Source organism: Lepus europaeus, chromosome 6, assembly GCF_033115175.1.
Source record: "Lepus europaeus isolate LE1 chromosome 6, mLepTim1.pri, whole genome shotgun sequence".
In the NCBI taxonomy this organism is placed as follows: domain Eukaryota; kingdom Metazoa; phylum Chordata; class Mammalia; order Lagomorpha; family Leporidae; genus Lepus; species Lepus europaeus.
Genome location: NC_084832.1, coordinates 65204139 through 65223331, shown reverse-complemented (window position 1 = coordinate 65223331; position 19193 = coordinate 65204139). Strand labels below are relative to the sequence as shown.

The 19193-nt window shown below is 48.4% G+C and overlaps 1 protein-coding gene across 1 annotated transcript in view; it reads right to left on the bottom strand.

Moving 5' to 3' along the window:
* SERPINE3 (serpin family E member 3) overlaps positions 1 to 12288 on the bottom strand; it is a 28583-nt gene extending 16295 nt beyond the window's left edge. The window contains exons 1-4 of the mRNA XM_062194249.1: positions 12033 to 12288; positions 6055 to 6303; positions 4727 to 4924; positions 2708 to 2906 (exon numbers count right to left, since the gene is read on the bottom strand). Of these exons, the coding sequence (XP_062050233.1) occupies positions 2708 to 2906; positions 4727 to 4924; positions 6055 to 6303; positions 12033 to 12288 (902 nt within the window). The remainder of the gene's footprint in view (positions 1 to 2707; positions 2907 to 4726; positions 4925 to 6054; positions 6304 to 12032) is intronic.
* Positions 12289 to 19193: the final 6905 nt, after the last annotated feature.

The following is a 19193-nucleotide window of genomic DNA, read 5'->3' as shown; positions in this document are numbered from 1 at the left end:
AGACAAAAAGTGTTTTGGCATTCAAATATCTACAGATTAATGAATGGATAAACAAGAGGTAGTAATTTATATAATGGAATATTATTCAGCCATTAAAAGGGAATGAAACCCTACATGCGATCTAAGCCAAAAGGCTGAGAAGCCTTAGGGAATGAAGCACTGGCAAGGATGGACACTGGAAACTTTATGCTGAGTAAGAGAAGCCAGGCACGAAAGCCCACATACTGTGCAATTTCATTTCTTTGCTATGTCCAGAATAGACAAATCCACAGAGAAAGAAAATAGATTAGCAGTCACCAGTGGCTGGAGGCAGGGGTTAGGGGAGAATGGGAGGTGATTGCTAATAGGTTTGGGGTTTCTTTTGGAAGTGATGAAAATACTCTGGAATTATTAGATAGTAATGATAGCTGCATCGCTTTGTGAATTTAACAAAAATCTCTGAACTGTGTACTTTAAAAGAGTGAATTTTACTGTATGTGAATTGTATCTTAATTTTTTCAAAAGGAAAGAAAACCCTCTTGGAAAAACATAAAGCACACACAATGATGATCAGCACCTCCTGGGAGGAAGAGCAAAACTCCCTGTGGAAACCTGCAGTGTGCTGGGTTTGTAAAAGACGTAGATCATATTTAATATCAGAGAAAACTCATGCTCAGCTTCCTACGAGGTTGACCTGATCACTAAGGGCTTTATTCATTAATTACGCATTTGACATTATTAGTCTTTCTTGGGGCTTTACATGATTATAAATAGAAATGACTCTTAACACTCAGTCTTGGTTTTCCTGATTACTCCTTAAATACGCTGAGTGTCCCTAATGAAGATGAATAGTCCCAATGCATTTGACCTTACTTCTTTATAAACAAAGGGTTGCTTTGGAAGCTAAATATAAATTATCCAGAAGCTACTAAAGCTACTAATCCACTGTCTGGTGGCATACAGCACCTAGCTGTCACCCCGTTCTTGCATGGCTTCTCACAGTATGCACATTTTTTTGCCCTTGTGAAGTGACAAATGCTATATGAGGAATGGAGAGTTTGAGGCAACCAGCAGGAAATCTTTGCCCAAAGGATGACTTTGTGTCTACCTCGGCCCAGAGCTTGTATGTACATCTAGACCTAAGACACTTTTTACTTCTTATTCTGTTTACTCTCTGAAGTACTTGAAGCTAGCTTTAAAAAACAAAGCAAAACAAGAACCAGGTTAGTTGGGCCTGTGAAATAGCCTCACTTCCCTCAAAATTTCTCTTCTTCTTGGACAGGAGGCTTGACCCTCTTAGGGAGATTAAAAAACAAAAACGACCACAATGAGGTCAAGTGTTAACTGATGGCCTTGATGCTAAGATCCCTGCCTTCTCATTCCTCCCCCATCCTCCAGTGCTTTCCAGGATCATGGCTTAAGGGTTTGAGTCTTCTGGAGGCAGGATCACAGGGAAGGAGAGGGCTTAGGGGAGCCAGGGGTTTCCCATCAAGTGCTCCAAGATGGGACAAGCCATCTGTTGCCCAAACCCAGAATGACTGTGGCAAGCTCCTGCACGGGGCTCTGCTTTCACTCCTCTTTTGACATTGAAGGCTCCTCTTCCTTCCTTCTCTGAGCTGCTCTAAAATATGCCCAGAAGATTACAGTAGCTGCTTCTCTAGGCCACAGAGAGCCGCTAAAATACCTACCCAGACTTTGTGCTTTGGTTTGGACTTCAACTATTCTGTTTTGAAAGATAGACTTTATCTTCGAGTTAAGTTTACCTTTGGCCCTGGGCTGGGCCACCTGCTACGTTAGACCTTGCCCTTTATTTGCTTGGTCTCTCTTGGTACACACTTGTTCTGGTGCATGGACTTATTTTTAACTCCTTGAGGGAGCACGGCCAAGGCCTTTGCCTTGGCCTGCTGAGAGCCCAGGCAGGGCAGGAGGCCCAGGCCCCATGTGAGCGGGCGCTTGAATTCACATGCTCAAGGAGGCCCTGGACAGTGTTCCTCGCCTAGTGCTGGTCCACAAATTGCTGATAAATTTCTGATTTCAGAGAAGTGCATCACTTAAAGAAGTGCTAAGAGGGATTCTTTTGTTAGGGATTGGGTTTTCCTAATAGATTTTTGCTTTGGGAGGCCATAAATAGAGCCCTGTCATTTAACTTTCTGGAAATCTGTATTTGTACCTACTGGGTTTCCTGAAGGGAGGGTTTGCCACTTTTCAGAACAAATGAGGACTTCAGCACAGAGACTTAAAGTTTCACACTTTTATGCCTTAATTGGGTTTCTGTTCACAGGTATATTTGTATGACTGTTCAATCAAATAAGACATCTCATGTCTTTGGTTTAGGAAAAGTGACAGTCATATTTGATGAAGATTTTGGGTACATTCCTACAAGGGAATCCACTGCACTTCCTCCCCTTGTTCTCAAACTGGCTGAGGCATGAGGCTGTCGCAGGGGCCTGAGGGAATCCTTCTGGCCCAGAGACAACAGAGGGTCTTGCCTTGGAAGACCATAGGGAGTTAGTTCATTTCAGCCTGAGCCATGAGCCAATTAGCAGTGGCTCTGAAATGGACCCACATGGACTCTAGGGTAACTTCCCCTTGCTCTACCTCTAGGGATACACTAGACAAGCCAGCCCACGGTTAGCAACAGACCCAGAGCCAGACCACCTGGTTTGAAACCCATGCTGTGCAGACCACTGGCCACAGAGCACTCTGGAAGGGGGAGGCCGCTGCTCACCTGGGGAGGAACACGTCCATTCTGGCTCTCCTCAGCCTGCTGGTCCAGAGGTGGATGACGCTGGCTGTGAGCTGAGGTTCAATGTGACGCAGGGGGGTGTCCTTGTTACGGGGCAGCACGAGGAACAGGCTGGCCGCACTTCCCAGGTAAGGCAGCTCCAGCACTCCCACCTGATGGCCGGCTGCGTCCTGGAACTGGCCTGGGGGTTCCGTTGTCAGGGATTGGCCCTGTCCCCGGAGCCAGGGAATCCAAACAGTGCCAGACCCCTCACAGGGGCCACCTTACCTGACTGGGATCAGTTCACTGGGCACCCACTCACCCGCAGGGAGCAGTTTGAGGCAAAGCCTTCTGGGTGACACGGTCACCTTTTCTGATCCTAACACCTAGGATCTCCAAGATTCTCTCAGGGCCAGGACAGAGGCCAGTGGTGGTGGGGCACGGTGGGAACAATGGCAGAAGGGGGAGCAATCTGCCCTGTCCTAAAGGAACTGCCAGTCCAATCCTGGCCAACCACAGCCATGGGGGACCCAGGCTCTTTGTGCCAGATCTTCTCATCTTCCAATAAAAGTTGTAAATCTAGAATTCATAGATTTCCCAACTTGTAAACCACCACGCAGGCGTGACAGAACACGAGTCCAACTGCACATGACCTGGGGGCTGTGATCTAAACGCACAGGCCTCAGGATGGGCAGTGGAGCTTAAAGGCAAGGGCAGTGGCTGGCTGAGGACAACCACAGCCTGTCAGGCAGAGCAGCGTGATGGGACAGGTGGCAGGTGGCAGCGGACACAGACGGCTGGGAACAGGGAGACCCAGTGACAGTTGCTGGTGAATGCAGACTGCGGCCAGGCCTGGGGACAGGGAGGGGACTGTGCGTAATGTGGGGTGATCCGGGTGGGGTGGGGATAGAAGAACTACGGGATGGACTCCAGCCCCAATCCTTCTGGGAGCAGGAGGGAGACCCAGGCCCTGGTGTGGAGCCACAGCAGAGTTTGGCTGGCCGATAAGGCAGAAAGTAAGCTTCAACTTACTTTCCCTATTGGATCGATGCTAATTTGGCATCCATTATGAGGCCGTGCACAGGCAGCACACTGTGTCCTGGAAGAACCAGAGCCACATGGAGGCTGCTCACCATTGCACAGCCAAGTCAGCCAGCCCGGTCACAGCCACACTGAGAAAACATCAGGGACAAGAGTGTCCTCACTTACCCCATAGGTGTTCTTGGGGTCACACAGGCAGGTTCTCATCTTACTCGGCCTCAACAAGTAATTAGTGGTTGAATAAGCCAATGGCTACATTTACTGAGCATGCACTATGTGCCTCACATGGAATCAGGGTGGAACTACTAGTAAGCCCTCTGGATGACAGAGACCCCAAAACTCTGACATCTCACTGGCTTTTCCCTGAGTACGTCCTACAGGAGCCCCACAAGCCACAGGCCCAGCCCACAAGGAGGGCTGACGGAAGTGGGGCAGATTGGGTATGAAGGCAGGAGTTGGGGGCCCTTCTTCCCTTGCTGTGCCGGCCCTGCTGGAGCCTGCTGGATTGAGGGCTACCAGACCCTCGCCGGCACTGGCCACCTGCCCCCCTCCACATCCTCACCCTGACCAAGATGACGGAGCCATCAGGTAGGGTGGGCACAGAGAACCACGGCATTTCAGGATGGGGGGACTTTTTGGGGTGCTCTTGGAGAGCCTTTTAGACTCAATCTTCTTCCTTGCTAAGTGGCTTTCAGTTTGTGGGGGTGCCTGTCCAAGGGAAGTGATTGGGTCAGGATGTTTTTGGCTTCACATGAACTTCCTCCTTTCCTAAGTGCAGAGGGAAATGTCGGCTTTTCTCCCACATCCACAGCCTCACTGTCCAGCCTCCTGCCGTCCCAAGACCCCTAGGTAAGAGTCCCCTGCCACACTGGGCTTTTCTTCAGCACACGCACAGCCCAGCGCCTGTGGGAGGAGAGAGCTGGCTCCTGGCTCCCACTCCCCTGCCCTGCGCTTTGGGCGGCCCAGCGGGAAAACGCTCACCGTAGTTGACTTCAGCCATTTGGTGCATCATGGGGACCTGGAGGACGAGGCCGGGGGCGCAGGTGAAAGGCAGGAGCTGCGAGTCCCTGGAGGAGAATGCCTTCCGCCAGGTGCTTTGGAACGACATGATGCTCACAATGGCAAGCTGAGCAGACGTGGCGCCAACGGGCCCCCATGGAGAGCCGCCTGGGCCCTCACCTGCGGGTGGGACAGCAACGGGGGAGGGGAGGGACAAGTGCCCTGTGATTGAAATGAACACCACAGGTACCGGGTCGAGGAGGGCAGAGCTAAAACATCCTCGAACGTCATTTATTGCTGTGTAATCTTTGTGTTTATTCGGGATGTGGAGAAGACCTCCTGGCTTTGTGGATCCTGGGCAGGAGGCTCAACCTTCTGTGCCTCATCTGTAAAATGTGGCCAGGACTCATGCCGACCTCCTAGGATTATCGTGAGGGAGGGCAAACTGATCCCTTAAACTTAGAACAATAAGACATAAATTAAACAGTGACGGTTACTGATTTTCACCATCATAGTCGTAATTACAACTGTACAATATGCCTGTACTGTACTGTACTGTACAATAGGCCTGTGCTGTGCCTCCCTGAACCCTCCCCGACTGCAGGACAGGTTGTTCATCAGCCTGTTTCATCAATTAAATTGAGCTAAGCATCTTACTGAATGTAACTTCACTTCTCTGGATTTACTTCCTTAGGCTAAATCCCCAAGAAACTACTGTTTGGGTTCCTGCTTCATTTTTCTATCACAGGTTTGTTTTTTTTTTTGGGGGGGGGTGCAGGGCCCAAGGACTTGGGCCATCCTCCACTGCCTTCCCGGGCCACAGCAGAGAGCTGGCCTGGAAGAGGAGCAACTGGGACAGAATCCGGCGCCCCGACCAGGACTAGAACCCAGGGTGCCGGCGCCGCAGGCGGAGGACTAGCCAAGTGAGCCGTGGCACCGGCCTCTATCACAGGTTTTTACCCATAGACAGGAGCAGAGCTCAGTGGAACTCAGTGGGGGAGACAGGTGCAGGGGACAAAGACTGCCGGATGTGCCCAGAGGTAGGAAGCCATGAGGAGCACACTTCTCTGTGTGTGTGTGCTTGTGTGTCTCGGTGTGCTCATGTGCATGTAGATTTGTGTGTGAGAGTATGGGCTGGCGGCGGGGCAAAGGTCAACTCTGGCAGCTTCAAGGAGGAAGCCACTCAAGGATCAGTGTCCCAAGAGGACGAGCTCTGCTGCAGAGGGGGTGGCATGGACATTGTCACCATGTCTTCGACAGTGATGGGAAATACTCTTTGTGTGCAGCTCTTGACCTTACCCATGAGGTGCTTGGTGTTCTTTTACCTGAGGTCTGCTTGGAGGCTGCGTCGTCGACTTGAATGGTGGCGCCATTGGGCTCTCTGAGATCACCTGGCTCCAGGCTGCTGTTGGCCCACCAGGAAACCTGCTCCACAAAGCAGGGGGACAATGGCGTTCCTGCTTGCACAAAAAGGGTGCAGGCCAGTTCCATCTCGGTGCCTTGGCCGGAGTTGGACAGCGTGGCATAAATGGCGTGCAGTAAATCTCTCACCCTTGGGTCTGTGAAAAACAAGTTGGGATCCATTGACAAAAGTGGGTGTGAGGAAGGAGCCAGCACAGCCCCCACCTGCACAATGTATTGAATGGAGCCGCAGCAATGCCACTCTTGTCTCCCAAGTCTAAACACACACAGTCAGTTTGGAAAACTCAGAGCTAACCACTCAGGAACCAGCCTGGACTCAAAGATTAAAAGTTGGGAAGAAACCATGCAAGATTTGCAAGAAGTCAGGCTGTGATGGAATCAAACAAAAACTGTTGCTAACACCTTGTAGCTGGAAAGAAGCTCTTCTTCCCTAACTTCCTGATTCAGGACTACTCACAAGTGCCACTCACAAGATCTTGGGCTGGAAAAATGGCAGTTCCAGGGCCCAGTTTCATTTACAAAGTCAAGAGATTTATGTGCAATGTCACAAAGATCAGTGATGGATGGTGGCCAGAATGTTGCATTGTCCATACATCTTGTCTGGGGCCTTAAATCCATCCCAATGACTGCCTGTCAGAAGCCTGAGTGACAATGACAAGCAATCTCTTTTAGCACTATGTTTTCAATGTGAAACATGCAAAGGACAATAATTCCTCCCCTCTGCCATCTCCCTAAGACCCAGCAGAGAGCTCCTGTTATTAATGTTGGCGTTGACTGCATGAATGTTGTTGAGGATGTACAAGTAAGAAGCCCGTTGCCAAGAGTCAATAGCTTCCACCTTCTTGGACGATAGTCGGACTTCTATTTAATTACCATTTACACAGGAGATTGCTTCCTCATCTCCATTTATCTCCGATGGTGGATTTGATGTGCATGCTATTAGTTGCAGGCCGCAGCTCCCTAGGCATCTTGTATCTGGAATGAGGCCTCGTGCCCACCATTGAGTCTACATGTAGTTGAGTTCCCCAAGCTTCCCACTCCTGACACATGCAAGCTGGATAGTTCTAGAGTGAAGCACCATCGTGCGCAGGCTGACTCTACAGTGTGGCCTTCCACTGCTTCTCCCCACTTCTCCTCCCTCTTAGGCACTGCCCAAGGCTATCCACAAATCTTTGTAAAATCGATAATGCTGGAGATCTCTTTCTGAGCCACCAGCCCCTTCTGGCTCTCCCCGAGCACCCAGTAGGTGAATCCCACCGTCTCAGCATGGGCTGTCTCCACTCCAATGCACTTTGTGTCACAGAGTTCAACTTAGGAGGCAGCAGGAGAACCCTAAGTTGCCTGGGTAGCATCTGCTGAGGGGGATATAGGCACCCAGAAGATACCTCAGCCAAAGTGCCCAGCCACCAGGCCACAGACCTCATAGTAGTGGGCAGATACCACACGCTACCAAAGCTGCTTGTTAGAATCTACGACTACACAAAACTGATACAGGTCTCATGAGTTATCACCCAGCTTGAGTGCTTACATTTTATTGCAGTGAAAAAGAACACATACTTTATAATCAGATTTTGCCCTATTGAGGGAGATCATATATATTTCCAGGCTCATATCCCTGTAGCATGTTGACTGTGGGAGGAGGAGAATTGAGACATTCCACGGGTCCACAGTGCATATTGTGAACTTCTTCCCAGTCCTTCTCCCCTCTCTGGATCCAGGAACTAGTATTCTTTTAGACAGAAGCATTAGCGTAGCATGAAAATTGCTTGAAGTTTAGTTTGGTGCGAAATCTTGCCTCCACCAAGTCTCTGTGTTTGTGCCCATTTGAACACAGAAAGGGCTTTTCTGGACCTTCCAGAATTTGCATTGCCAGAATAAAGAATACTGAAGGTAGACTACATCCACAGAATTGTGCTAAACACTTATGTTCCTGATTGCACCGGATCCTTTCAATAACCCTATGAACGAAGACTATTGTCCCTGTTTTATAGATGAGGGAGCTGAGGTCAGACAACTTCATAAACTTGCTCAGGGTCACCCAGCTGGAGGTGGTGGCATTCGGTTGCCCCATCCGCCGCCAGGGTGGCATAGATGTGCAGTGTCACACAGTGACCTCACAGGGTAAGAATGGATGGACTGAGAAGACTCTGCACACGAGCACCTCAGTCTCCCTGGGGTGAACGTGAGGCGATGCAGCTCCTAACCTCCTACTTGCTGTACATACGATGTTCCGGCTCCTTCTCTGTAATGGGGCAGAGGTGAATGATGGGAGTGTGCGGGCAGGATTCTCCCGTCACAGCTCCTGAATGAGAACCACGTCTGCTGACTTCACTTCTCTCTGTCTTTAGCATCTGAAATAGAAAGTCATCTTCCTTGCTGGGAGGTGGGTTAATAACTTGGTAGTTCTAATAAGATGTTGAGCAAGAGAAGGAAGAAGAAGAAGGCAAGAAAACCACCTGGGCAGACCAAGGATGTAGTGAGGGAAGATGTGAGGATAGGGTCCCAGGCTGTGTGCAGAGTTGGAAGAAAGTTTAGAATCTTGCTGCAAACCAGCCTTTTAACTCTGCCAGCATGAAGAATGCCATAATCTGCAAAACCCACCTCTTGAATACGGCACCAAATCTGGTGAGTCTTGACTTCAAAGTTAATGTATGTAAAATTCATGAACTATAAGAACCATCTTTCTGAGGCTGATGTTTTTGTTATCAGAAAATTGAACAAAGGTTAAGTTTAGGATGCTCTCCAAAGGGTTTAGTTGGGCTTAGAGGCCAATAGAGATGCCTTTGGTGAGACGTAGAAATAGAGAAGGCACCTGCTCCATAGTTTAGAATGGTGCTAAGGAATTATGGAAAGAATATGGGATTTCGAATCAGGAAATCTGGAACTTGAATTCTGGTTCTGCCACTTGTTCATTAGGTGACCTAAAGTTTCCCCAAATCATTAGCCTCTTACCTTATTTATAAAATTGGAAAATCAATAGAGATCTAGTGACTCTATCTGATTTCTATGAGGACCAAATGCATAACGAACGCCACAGTAGAACCCAGCGATGTCACTCAGCAGAACTCTTCACCAGGGCCATGTCACTTTCATCTGCGAGGTCTCGGTTCTTGAAACAGTTCTTGTTAAAGTGTTCCTTATTAATTTGAACTGAAGAACAATAACAATCCCTAGAAGCTGGAATGCTGGGAGATTTTCGCATTTCACATAATGAAAACATGGTCTCTCTTTGGGAACATCTTGCCTCATATTTGTATGGCGAGCGGGTTGGTGCCCTCACAAAGCTCCTTGTTGTCACCTATTGCCTGGAGGCACAGCGAGAAGGAGACAATACTGATGTATCCCATTGCAACTTGTATGGGTCTTTCCATCGATTAAACAGGCATGATGGCCCCAGACCCTGGGATGGACTTTGCTGCTGCCGTTATACCTGTGTCATTGGTCTGTACTGACTTTTAAAAGGACTGGCCAGATAGGGAGCTGGCTCTGGTGGGCTGTCTTAAGCTGCACACATGTGACTCTCTGAGCTACCCTGGGGCACACCAAAGTATAGGGGTATTCTGTTAACCAGCACACTGACATGTAAGTTGCCCATTCTGGTTCATAATAATTAACCATGACTGCATAAGATAAAAAATGCAGTTTTTGGTGGTGGGCGCTTGGCCTTATAGTTAAAGTGCTTGTTCCCATGCCCACTTCCTACATTGAGTATCTGGGTCCAGTTTCTGGCTCTGGCTGCTGACTCTGGGCTCCAACTGATGCAGAATTCAGGAGGAAGTAGTGATGGCTCAGGCACTTGAGCCCCTGCTGCCCAGGTGGAGATCTGAATTGAGTTCCCAGCTCTCAGCTGTGGTCGAGCCCAGCTCTAGCCATCACAGGCATTTGGAGGACTGAACCAATGGATAAGAGTTCACAATTGCTCTGCCTCTCACATAAGTAAATAAAAAGACTGAATTTTAAAAATGCAGTTTCTGATTAAGAGGAAAGAAGGAGATTATTGTTCTAAGAGTTAGGCTTTCAGCATCCTTGACATTTGGAGAACATCTCACAGGCTCTATGGAAACTCTGAGAGTCCCCATTTGGTTAGCCAGACTCCGCGACCGTCCCAACAAAGGAGAATTGATGGCGCTTAGTGTGCTTTCCCTGCAGTGTGGCGACACTTCCACTTCTCACTATCCCCCCAGTCCTGGCTTCTATGAGACTCCATCTTAAGGCCGACAAGCCTGCCCTTCTTGGATCTTTTTATTTATTCTTCATCACCCAGCTCCAGCATCACATCTCCTGGGGAGCCCTTTAAGCTGCTGCTGGAATAAATCATTCACTCCCTTGTACAAACTTATTTCTAAAACATGTACCTACAGCAGTGTGCTGGAGCGCATTTCCATGTGCACGGCTCCTATGAGACTGAGCTGCCTGCATTCAGGCTTTTCCTTACGGATCTCGATGCTGAGTTCCTGGCACAGCACTGGCCCATGGAGCAGGTGCACAGTAGTACTCCGGGAATGGCATGGCTCGGAATCTAACACGATTGAGGAATAGCTCCCTGCCTATGTGCACAGCTGTGCTATCACTGTGGGGAAAAACAAAGCTCAACAAACTACCTTTGACTTCAGTTGTCCCTGAAGAGAAAAAATCATCTGTTTGTCGACCAGCAGGCTCATGAGAATCATTTTGGCAGGGGGAGGAGGGTGGAGGGGGAGGGACAGGACGCTCTGCTGGGGCCTTGAGACCTGACATGTTGAGTGTTGACCTCTATTTGCCAGTTCAAGGTCCCATCCTACAGCACACTCTCACCGGATATATTGGCATTAGTTCTTGTGCTTTCTGACAAATGCTAATTTATGCAAAGGTCACTGCATCTTTTTTTTTTTATGGATGCCTTTTTTGAGAGAGAGAAGAAAAAACTCCTGTGTTTGTCTTAGCCTGGAGTTGGTAGGTGGTGCGGGGGCCCAGCATTGAGCTGAGGGCCTGCACGTAGCCTAGGAGAACCTGGCCTGCATTTGGGAGACTCTTTGCTGCTACAGGCAGAGCTGCTCTGAGATCCAGAATCTATAGGATTAAGCTGGCAGATCTGGCACTGCCTAGACATCACAGATTTATGAAAGCGGGTTGGTCCAAAGCATGGGCTCTGAGCCAGACAGCTTGGGTTTAAGCCCAACTCTGCCACTTATTGGCTGTGTGACTTAGAGCAAGTTGCTTCCACTCTCTGTGCCTATTTGTGCCTTTCCACAATACAGATGATAATAAAAAATCACCAACCTCAAAAGGGGGGTTGTTGTGACAGTTAATTAACGCTTGCCAGGGGCCTTAAATGCTGTCCTGCACCTAGTGAGCACCATAAAGTGATGTGGAAGGGAATGGACATATTGCCATGAAGCCTGGGGTTAGAAGGGGTATTAAAAATCAAGAGTAATTGTGTTGGCGTTGTTATGCAGTAGCTATAACTACTCCCTGTGATCCCATATGGGAGTGCAAGTTTGAGTCCTGGCTGCTCCACTTCTGATCCAGCTAATGCACTTGGGGAGGCAGCAGCAGAAGACCCAAGTGCTTGGGGCCCTGCCACCCATGAGGGAGACCTGGATGGAGTTCCATGCTCTTGTCATTTGGGGAGTGAACCAACAATGGAAGATACCTGTCTCCTTGTCTCTCTCTCTCTCTGTCTCTCTGGCTCTGTAACTCTGCCAAAATAAGTACATCAGTTTTTTTAAAAAATTATTATTATCAAGGGTAATTGCATTTCGAGAGTTTGAAATGTGCTGTTCCATCTCCTGCCCAGTTGTGTGACCCACTGGCTGCTGAGCTCCACAGCCCCCGAGGTGGCCTGAGCCAGAGAGTGAGCTGGAATGAGGGAGAGCAGGTGTCTTACCGTGGATGGTGTACCCCAGTGCCTCTGCCAGCTGCTGGGCCGTGTTCCCTTGGGCTCCAAACTGCAGGACCTCCAGGGGCAAGGCCACGCCCGCGGGCGAGATGACGAAGTTCGTCCCATTTCTACCTGCTGCCACGTTCCTGTAGAGGTGAAGTGCAAACTCAACCTTGAGCACCGTGAGGGCTTCACGGAGGTGGCCATTTGCTTTGGGGAAACAGGAGCAGAGGAGGAAGAGGGTGACCAGGAGAGGCGGCATGGAGACTGGAGGGACTCCTGCAATTCCGAGGGAAAAGATACAGTGAGGAGGCGGGGTCCCACCCCACAGAGTAGCAGGACCCCTGGCTGCGTTCATGGGGGCTGGCATGAGTGCAGGCTGTGGGGGCCACCCACCCCCAGGGCCATCAGCCAGGCTGCTTCATTGCTTCCTATTGTGTCAGTCTAGAAATACTCCCTAGGACCAAACCATGGATGGGAAATCCTGCTTCTGTCGCTGGTTGTGTGGCTTTGGCAAGGCTCTGGTCAGAGCTAAGGTAGCTGGTATGTTCTAGAGATGCTATCTGAGGTTTACAGAGCTCAGGGACTCACAGAAACACATGGGGAAAGCAACAGGGCTGAGACTCAATCCCTGGTCTTCTACAGCTATAAAATATTGAGAGTGTATGCTCCCTAAAAATATTGATGTATAAGCTCATTGTACCTAGGAAACCAGGATCCTGGGGATGTAAATTATTCTCATAAGAAAGTACCTTCACAGAGTGTGGAATAATGCCAAGATTGCTCCTGCCACAGAAATGTACCCTTCCAAGAAGGAGAAAGCATCCATCAGGCAGAAATTAATGCAGAGAACGGCATAGCCCAAAGGGACACACAGACAGTGAGCAGCACGTTTTGCTAAGCTGTCTGACTCTGGGATCAAATGGAATTGATGTGAGAGAGGCCAAGTTCAAAGTCACTTCCTAGAGGAGTATGCATGCAAGGCCCTTGGTTCCATGGTGTTGGCTTTAGATCAAAGTCCAAGATAGAATGACATTTTCTTGTTTTCCAACTCTTCTTCCCCACAACCAAACACGACACAGTACATGACGACCCTGGCACACCAGCTGTGTGTGTGTGTATGTGTGTGTGTGAGTGTAAGGAGGTAGCAAGCCCCAGCCCAGGATTATTTGTGAAAGCTTCAAGTCCCAAGGCTTCTGCGGCTGCTGTAGCTCTCCACGAGAGAGTTCTTAGCAATCAGAACTTGACCCTGCAGGCTCCCCATGACCCGTCCATGCCCCTCGGATGAGCTGTCCACTCACCAACTCTTGGATCCCACTGTTGCGTCTGCTTGCTCTGTTCTGTCCCAGTGAGCCTCCAACATTAACGTGCTCCCTTTCTTAAAAAGCGGAGCAGAATGTGCTCTGAATCACAAGACAACGCAGGGAGGAAGCTGGCGACCGCCGTCTCTGCCGGCGATGTCTCTACCACTCGGTCCAAATTCCTGGAGCCTGGAGGTCCCGCAGAGGCCAGGAGGAGCAGCCCAGCCCCGGGGCAGCACAGCCCAGATCGGGAGCAGCGCAGAGCCCTGGGGACGGAGCCAGCCACACCCGGCAAGCCTTCTTAGGCTTGTGACCTGGTTGTACCAGCAAGGAACCCCTCGCCTAGCCCTTTGTCACTTTGAGGAATTCCACTGATAACTCTTGAGTCTGGGCTTTTGCTGGGTACCAGGTACCTAAGGCTTTCCCCTCCTCCTGGGGAGAAAACAATAAATCAGTCATTGGGCAGCACTGGCAACTCATAGTGAAGGGAATGCTGCGGAGGAGAAAGAATGTGGGCCATGGCTCAGTCAGTTTGGGGCAGGGTGACTTGCCTCAGTTATTATTAATACACGTGAATGGACTCATTTATTTATCAGAAATGCAAGCACTACTAACAATCCTGTTCTTCTCAGCTACAACACTAAAGAAGTTCAACGGCTGAACTTGAGAAAGAGACCAGGCTCTCAGTGAATAAACTCCGTATCAGCAGGTGCTGTCGACAGTCTCTCCTTGTGACCAGTTCAGAATTATACACACTCCTATGAAGATCTCGGTTGTATTAAGCTCAAATTAGGTGAAGGAAAAGGAGCAGCCATTTGGAAATGAAGGCAGTTCTTAGTAATTATCTCTCAGGCACCTGATAGTGTTAATATGTTTAGGACTTATTTTTACCTGAAAGTTATCCATATCCCTATAATCAGGAGGTTATTTACTTTAAAGCAGAATTTTACAGCTGATGCTCAAGTCTGAGGTAGATTATAGCTCATAGAATAGTTACAGATCTATAATTGTTTATCCAAAACGGTTAATTTAGATTTAAATTCATTATTGCATAAGTCAGACTCTAAGTAGGATAAATACATACATTTAACTTATTATTTTTTATTTATTTATTTTTTTATTTGACAGGTAGAGTTATAGACAGTGAGAGAGAGAGACAGAGAGAAAGGTCTTCCTTCTGTTGGTTCACTCCCCAAACGGCTGTCATGGCCAGTGCTGCACCAATCCAAAGCCAGGAGCCAGGCGCGTCCTCCTGGTCTTCCATGCGGGTACAGGGCACAAGCACTTGGGCCATCCTCCACTGCCCTCCTGGGCCACAGCAGAGAGCTGGCCTGAAAGAGGAGCAACCAGGACTAGAAGCTGGCTCCCATACGGGATGCCGGCGCTGCAGGCGGAGGATTAACCAAGTGAGCCATGACGCCGGCCCCTAACTTATTATTTTTTTAAAAGTTTATCTATTTATTTAAAAAGGCAGAGTGACAAAGGGGGAGACACACAGAGAAAGAGGAAGAGAGAGAGAGTTCTTCCATTCATTGGTTCACTCCCCACATTGGCCACAAACAGCTGGGGCTAGGCCAGGTTGAAACCAGGAGCCAGGAACTCCATTTGAGTTTCCCACATGGGTGGCAGGAACTCAAGCCCTTGGGCCACCATCTGCTGCTTCCCAGGCTCATCAGCAGGGAGTTGGATGGGAAAAAGAGTAGCCAGGACCTGAACTGGCATTCCAATATGGGATGCACATGTCCCACGTGGTGGCTTAGCCCATTGCTCCACAATGCCTTCCCTTATTAGCTTATTCTATGGCACCCAGAGAGGGCGTATCATCCATCCATCCACCAATGAGGATCTGATCGCTTGCTGGGTTCAAAGGCACTGAGCTGGATACAGCAGAGAACCAACTGTGTAGGCTCAACAAGACTTAGAGTCTTGTCCACAGAGTAGGTATTTCAGGTGTCAGCGCTGAGAGTGTTAAGAAGGAGGTGCAGTAACTCCCAAGAGCTGCCTGGCATCGCTGCAGGTTCACGACGGCTGGAATTACTGAGGCAGAAGCTGATTCACTACTTGCCAGTGATAGGGATGGAGAGATGCTTGTAAAGCAATTTCTCAAATTGGGAAAAGGTTGGGCTGTGTGACTTCTGCAAATATCCTTCCTAACTCTAAGAATGCACTGTGCTAAATTGCTTTTAAAAAACATTCTCAAGGGAAAACGCTAGGGAAATTTAACATACAACCAACATTTCCTGTAGAATACTACCCTTTATCCAAGGGACATATGTTCCAAGACCACCAGTGGATGCCTGAATCCTTGGGTAATACTGAACCCTATGGAAATACACAGACTGATTTTTCCCTCTGTGTCCAGCAGTATTGTCACTTAGTGCCACAGGGCATGTGTCCTTCATTTCTTATGTCCTGGTACCTCATTTGTATCACTAGTCTTGCACTTTGAGGTGGTAATTAAGTAAAATAAGGATTACTTGAATACAAACACTGAAATATCACCGCAGTTGATCCGAGAACCGAGACAGCTACTAAGTGACTAATGGGTGTGCGGTGTATACAGCGTGGATATCCTGGACAGGGAGATGAGTCAAGTCCGGGGCACCATGGAGCAGGACAATAAGAGGTTTCACCATGTGACTCAGAACAGTGTGCAACTTAAAACTTATGAGTTGTTTATTTCTGGAATTTTCCATTTAATATTTGTGGACCATAATTAATCACCAGTTACCACAACTGTGGAAAGAGGAATCCTAGGTAAGAGTGGACACTGTATCATACTGGTGACACTGTATCATACTGGTGACACTGCTGAAGGAGGCTGTATTCTTGGGGATATTTGTTCATTACTGTGCTCTAGGTACACTGTTAGCTGCTTCCATTCACTATAGCAATGAGTCTTCACCATAACGTATGAGGGCTGTCTTATGATTCCCATTTTGCAGAGGAAGAAACCAAGGCTGAAGAACAGAAGGCCTTGCCCAAGGCCCTGCCAGGCCAACCTGGGGTTTGAACCTGGGGCCACCCGACTCCAGGACTCATGCTTTTCATCAGTCTTGGTGGTGTCTGTCAGAGGCCGAAGTGTAAGGTCTCAAAAATCCTGTGGTTGGTGCCAACGCAGAGCGTTCTGGTCCATGACATGTGTCCACTCCGCCTGCACCTAGCGGTATGCAGTGGTGAATCACCTGCAGATGGATTGCTTTGAGACCTAGCGTCTTTTTAATTACTTTTTTTTTTTCTTTTCACTGGCTGATTTCTTATAAGCATAAACCAATTTCCTTCAAGCTCAGTGGTCTTCCAAACCAAATGATGGATAGGAACATTGCATTTAATTCAGCTAGAACATAATTAGTACATGAGCATCTCCTCTTTGTTGTCTTGGATTGTACGGATAAAATCTTCATTCGTAGCTCTGCCCTTGGAGAGTTCACCAAAGACAGAGGACACACCACCTGATGGAGACACAAACACCAAGAAAAGTCCCATATGGATGCCGATTTGAGCCCCAGCTGCTCCACTTCCTATCCAGCTCCCTGCTAATGCACCCGGGAAGGCAGTGGAGGATGGCCCAGGTACTTGGGCCCCTGCACCCACATGGGAGACCCAGAGGAAGCTCCTGGTTCCTGGCTTCAGATTGGCTCAGTCTGGCCGCTTCAGCCATTTGGGGAATGAACCATTGGATGGAAGACTTTCTCTTTCTCTCTCTCTCCCTCTCTGCCTTTTAAATAAATAAGGTTATCTTAAAAAATATTTATTCAGCTTTCCATAAACTTTTATTATTCCTTTAAATCAATTTTAAAGCAACCTTATTAAGCACCTCAAAAATTCCAATTAAAGTTTGATAATTATGTCACTGAATCTACAGGCTAATCTAGAAAGAATTAATATATTAATAATATTATTATCTTATTCAAGACTATTAAGTATTTTTCTACTTATTATATCATCTTCTATATAGATAGTTTTAATAGAACTTTTTGTATACTTGATTAAATTTCCAGATTTTATACTTATTACCGCATTTTGGTTAATAGTCTATTTTTTTTTTTGACAGGCAGAGTGGACAGTGAGAGAGAGAGAGACAGAGAGAAAGGTCCTCCCTTTGCCTTTGGTTCACCCTCCAATGGCCGCTGTGGCCGGCACATCTCGCTGATCGAAGCCAGGAGCCAGGTGCTTCTCCTGGTCTCCCATGCGGGTGCAGGGCCCAAGCACTTGGGCCATCCTCCACTGCCTTCCCGGGCCTTAGCAGAGAGCTGGCCTGGTAGAGGGGCAACCGGGACAGAATCCGGTGCCCCGACCGGGACTAGAACCTGGTGTGCCAGCGCCGCTAGGCTGAGGATTAGCCTGTTGAGCCACAGCGCCAGCCTAAATAGTCTATTTTTTTTAGAGCTGTTTTAGGTTTCCAGAAAAATTAAGCAGAAGGTACAGTGCCTCCCTTATTCATAGGGGACATATCTTTTAAATGATTTATTTATTACTGTTTATTTTAAAGCGGGGGGGAGAGGGAGAAAAAGAGAGAGAGAGAGAGAATCTTCTATCTGCTGGTTCACTTCCCAAATGGGCCAAGAGCTAGAGCTGGGCCAGGATGAAGCCAGGAGCCAGGAACTCCATCTGGGTCTTCTATGTGGGTGTCAGGCACTCAGTTACTTGACCCAGCATCTGCTACTTCCCAGGCGCATTGGCAGGGAGTTGGATTAGAAGCAGAATGGTCAGGACTTGGACTGCCACCCTGTTATGGGATAGCAGGGTCACTAGTAGTGGCTTAACCAGCTACACCACAACACCAGCCCCCACAGGGCATATGTTCTGAGATGTTCCATGCATGCCTGAAATCAGGGATACTATAGAACCTTATACATGGATATACTGTGTTTTTCTTTATATGTTCATACCGATGAAAGCACAGTATGAACTTAAGAACTATAATTAATAATAAAACAGAATAATCGTATATCATATAATACACTATTATTTATAATATACCACAATTTTAAATAATTTTATGAATTGTTTATCTCTGAGATTTTCCACTTACTATTTGTGGACCACAGTGGCCCCAGGTAATGGCAGCACAAAGTTAGACTGCAGATTGGGGCGGGGGGCAGGTGTAACAGAGTTGCCGTCGCTCAGTTACTGACATCCTGCCTTGCTGTGCACTGACACATCACTGTGAACCAAAGCTGGTAGTTCGCATTATGGCTCCTCTTTCTGTGGGCTAGTTCTGTGGCTATCTCCGACGTGTCACGACGTGTGACCACCACAGTAACACACGGAATAGTCTCACTGCACTCAAGATCATTTGGGCTCCACCTGGTCAGCCCTCCCTCCTCCTCTGCCCTCTTAGCTCCTGGTCAAAGAATGTCAAAGAGCTGGGCTCACACAGCATGGCCTTTTTGGATTGGTGTCTTTCACTTAACAAAATATGCTTGAGATTCTTCCATGTCTTTCCTTTTTTGGCTTGAAAGCTCCTTCCTTCCTTCCTTCCTTTCTTCCTTCCTTCCTTCCTTGCAGAGTTAGACAGTGAGAGAGAGAGAGAGAGAGAGACAGAGAGAAAGGTCTTCCTTTTTCCATTGGTTCACCCTACAAGTGGCCGTTACGGCCAGCGCGCTGCGCCAATCCGAAGCCAGGAGCCAGGTGCTTCTCCTGGTCTCCCATGCAGGTGCAGGGCCCAAGCACTTGGGCCATCCTCCACTGCCTTCCCGGGCCATAGCAGAGAGCTGGACTGGAAGAGGAGCAACCGGGACAGAACCGGCACCCCAGCTGGGACTAGAACTCGGGGTGCCGGCGCTGCAGGCGGAAGATTAGCTTAGTGAGCCACGGTGCCGGCCAAAAGCTCATTTCTTTTTAAACACTAAGTAATATTCTA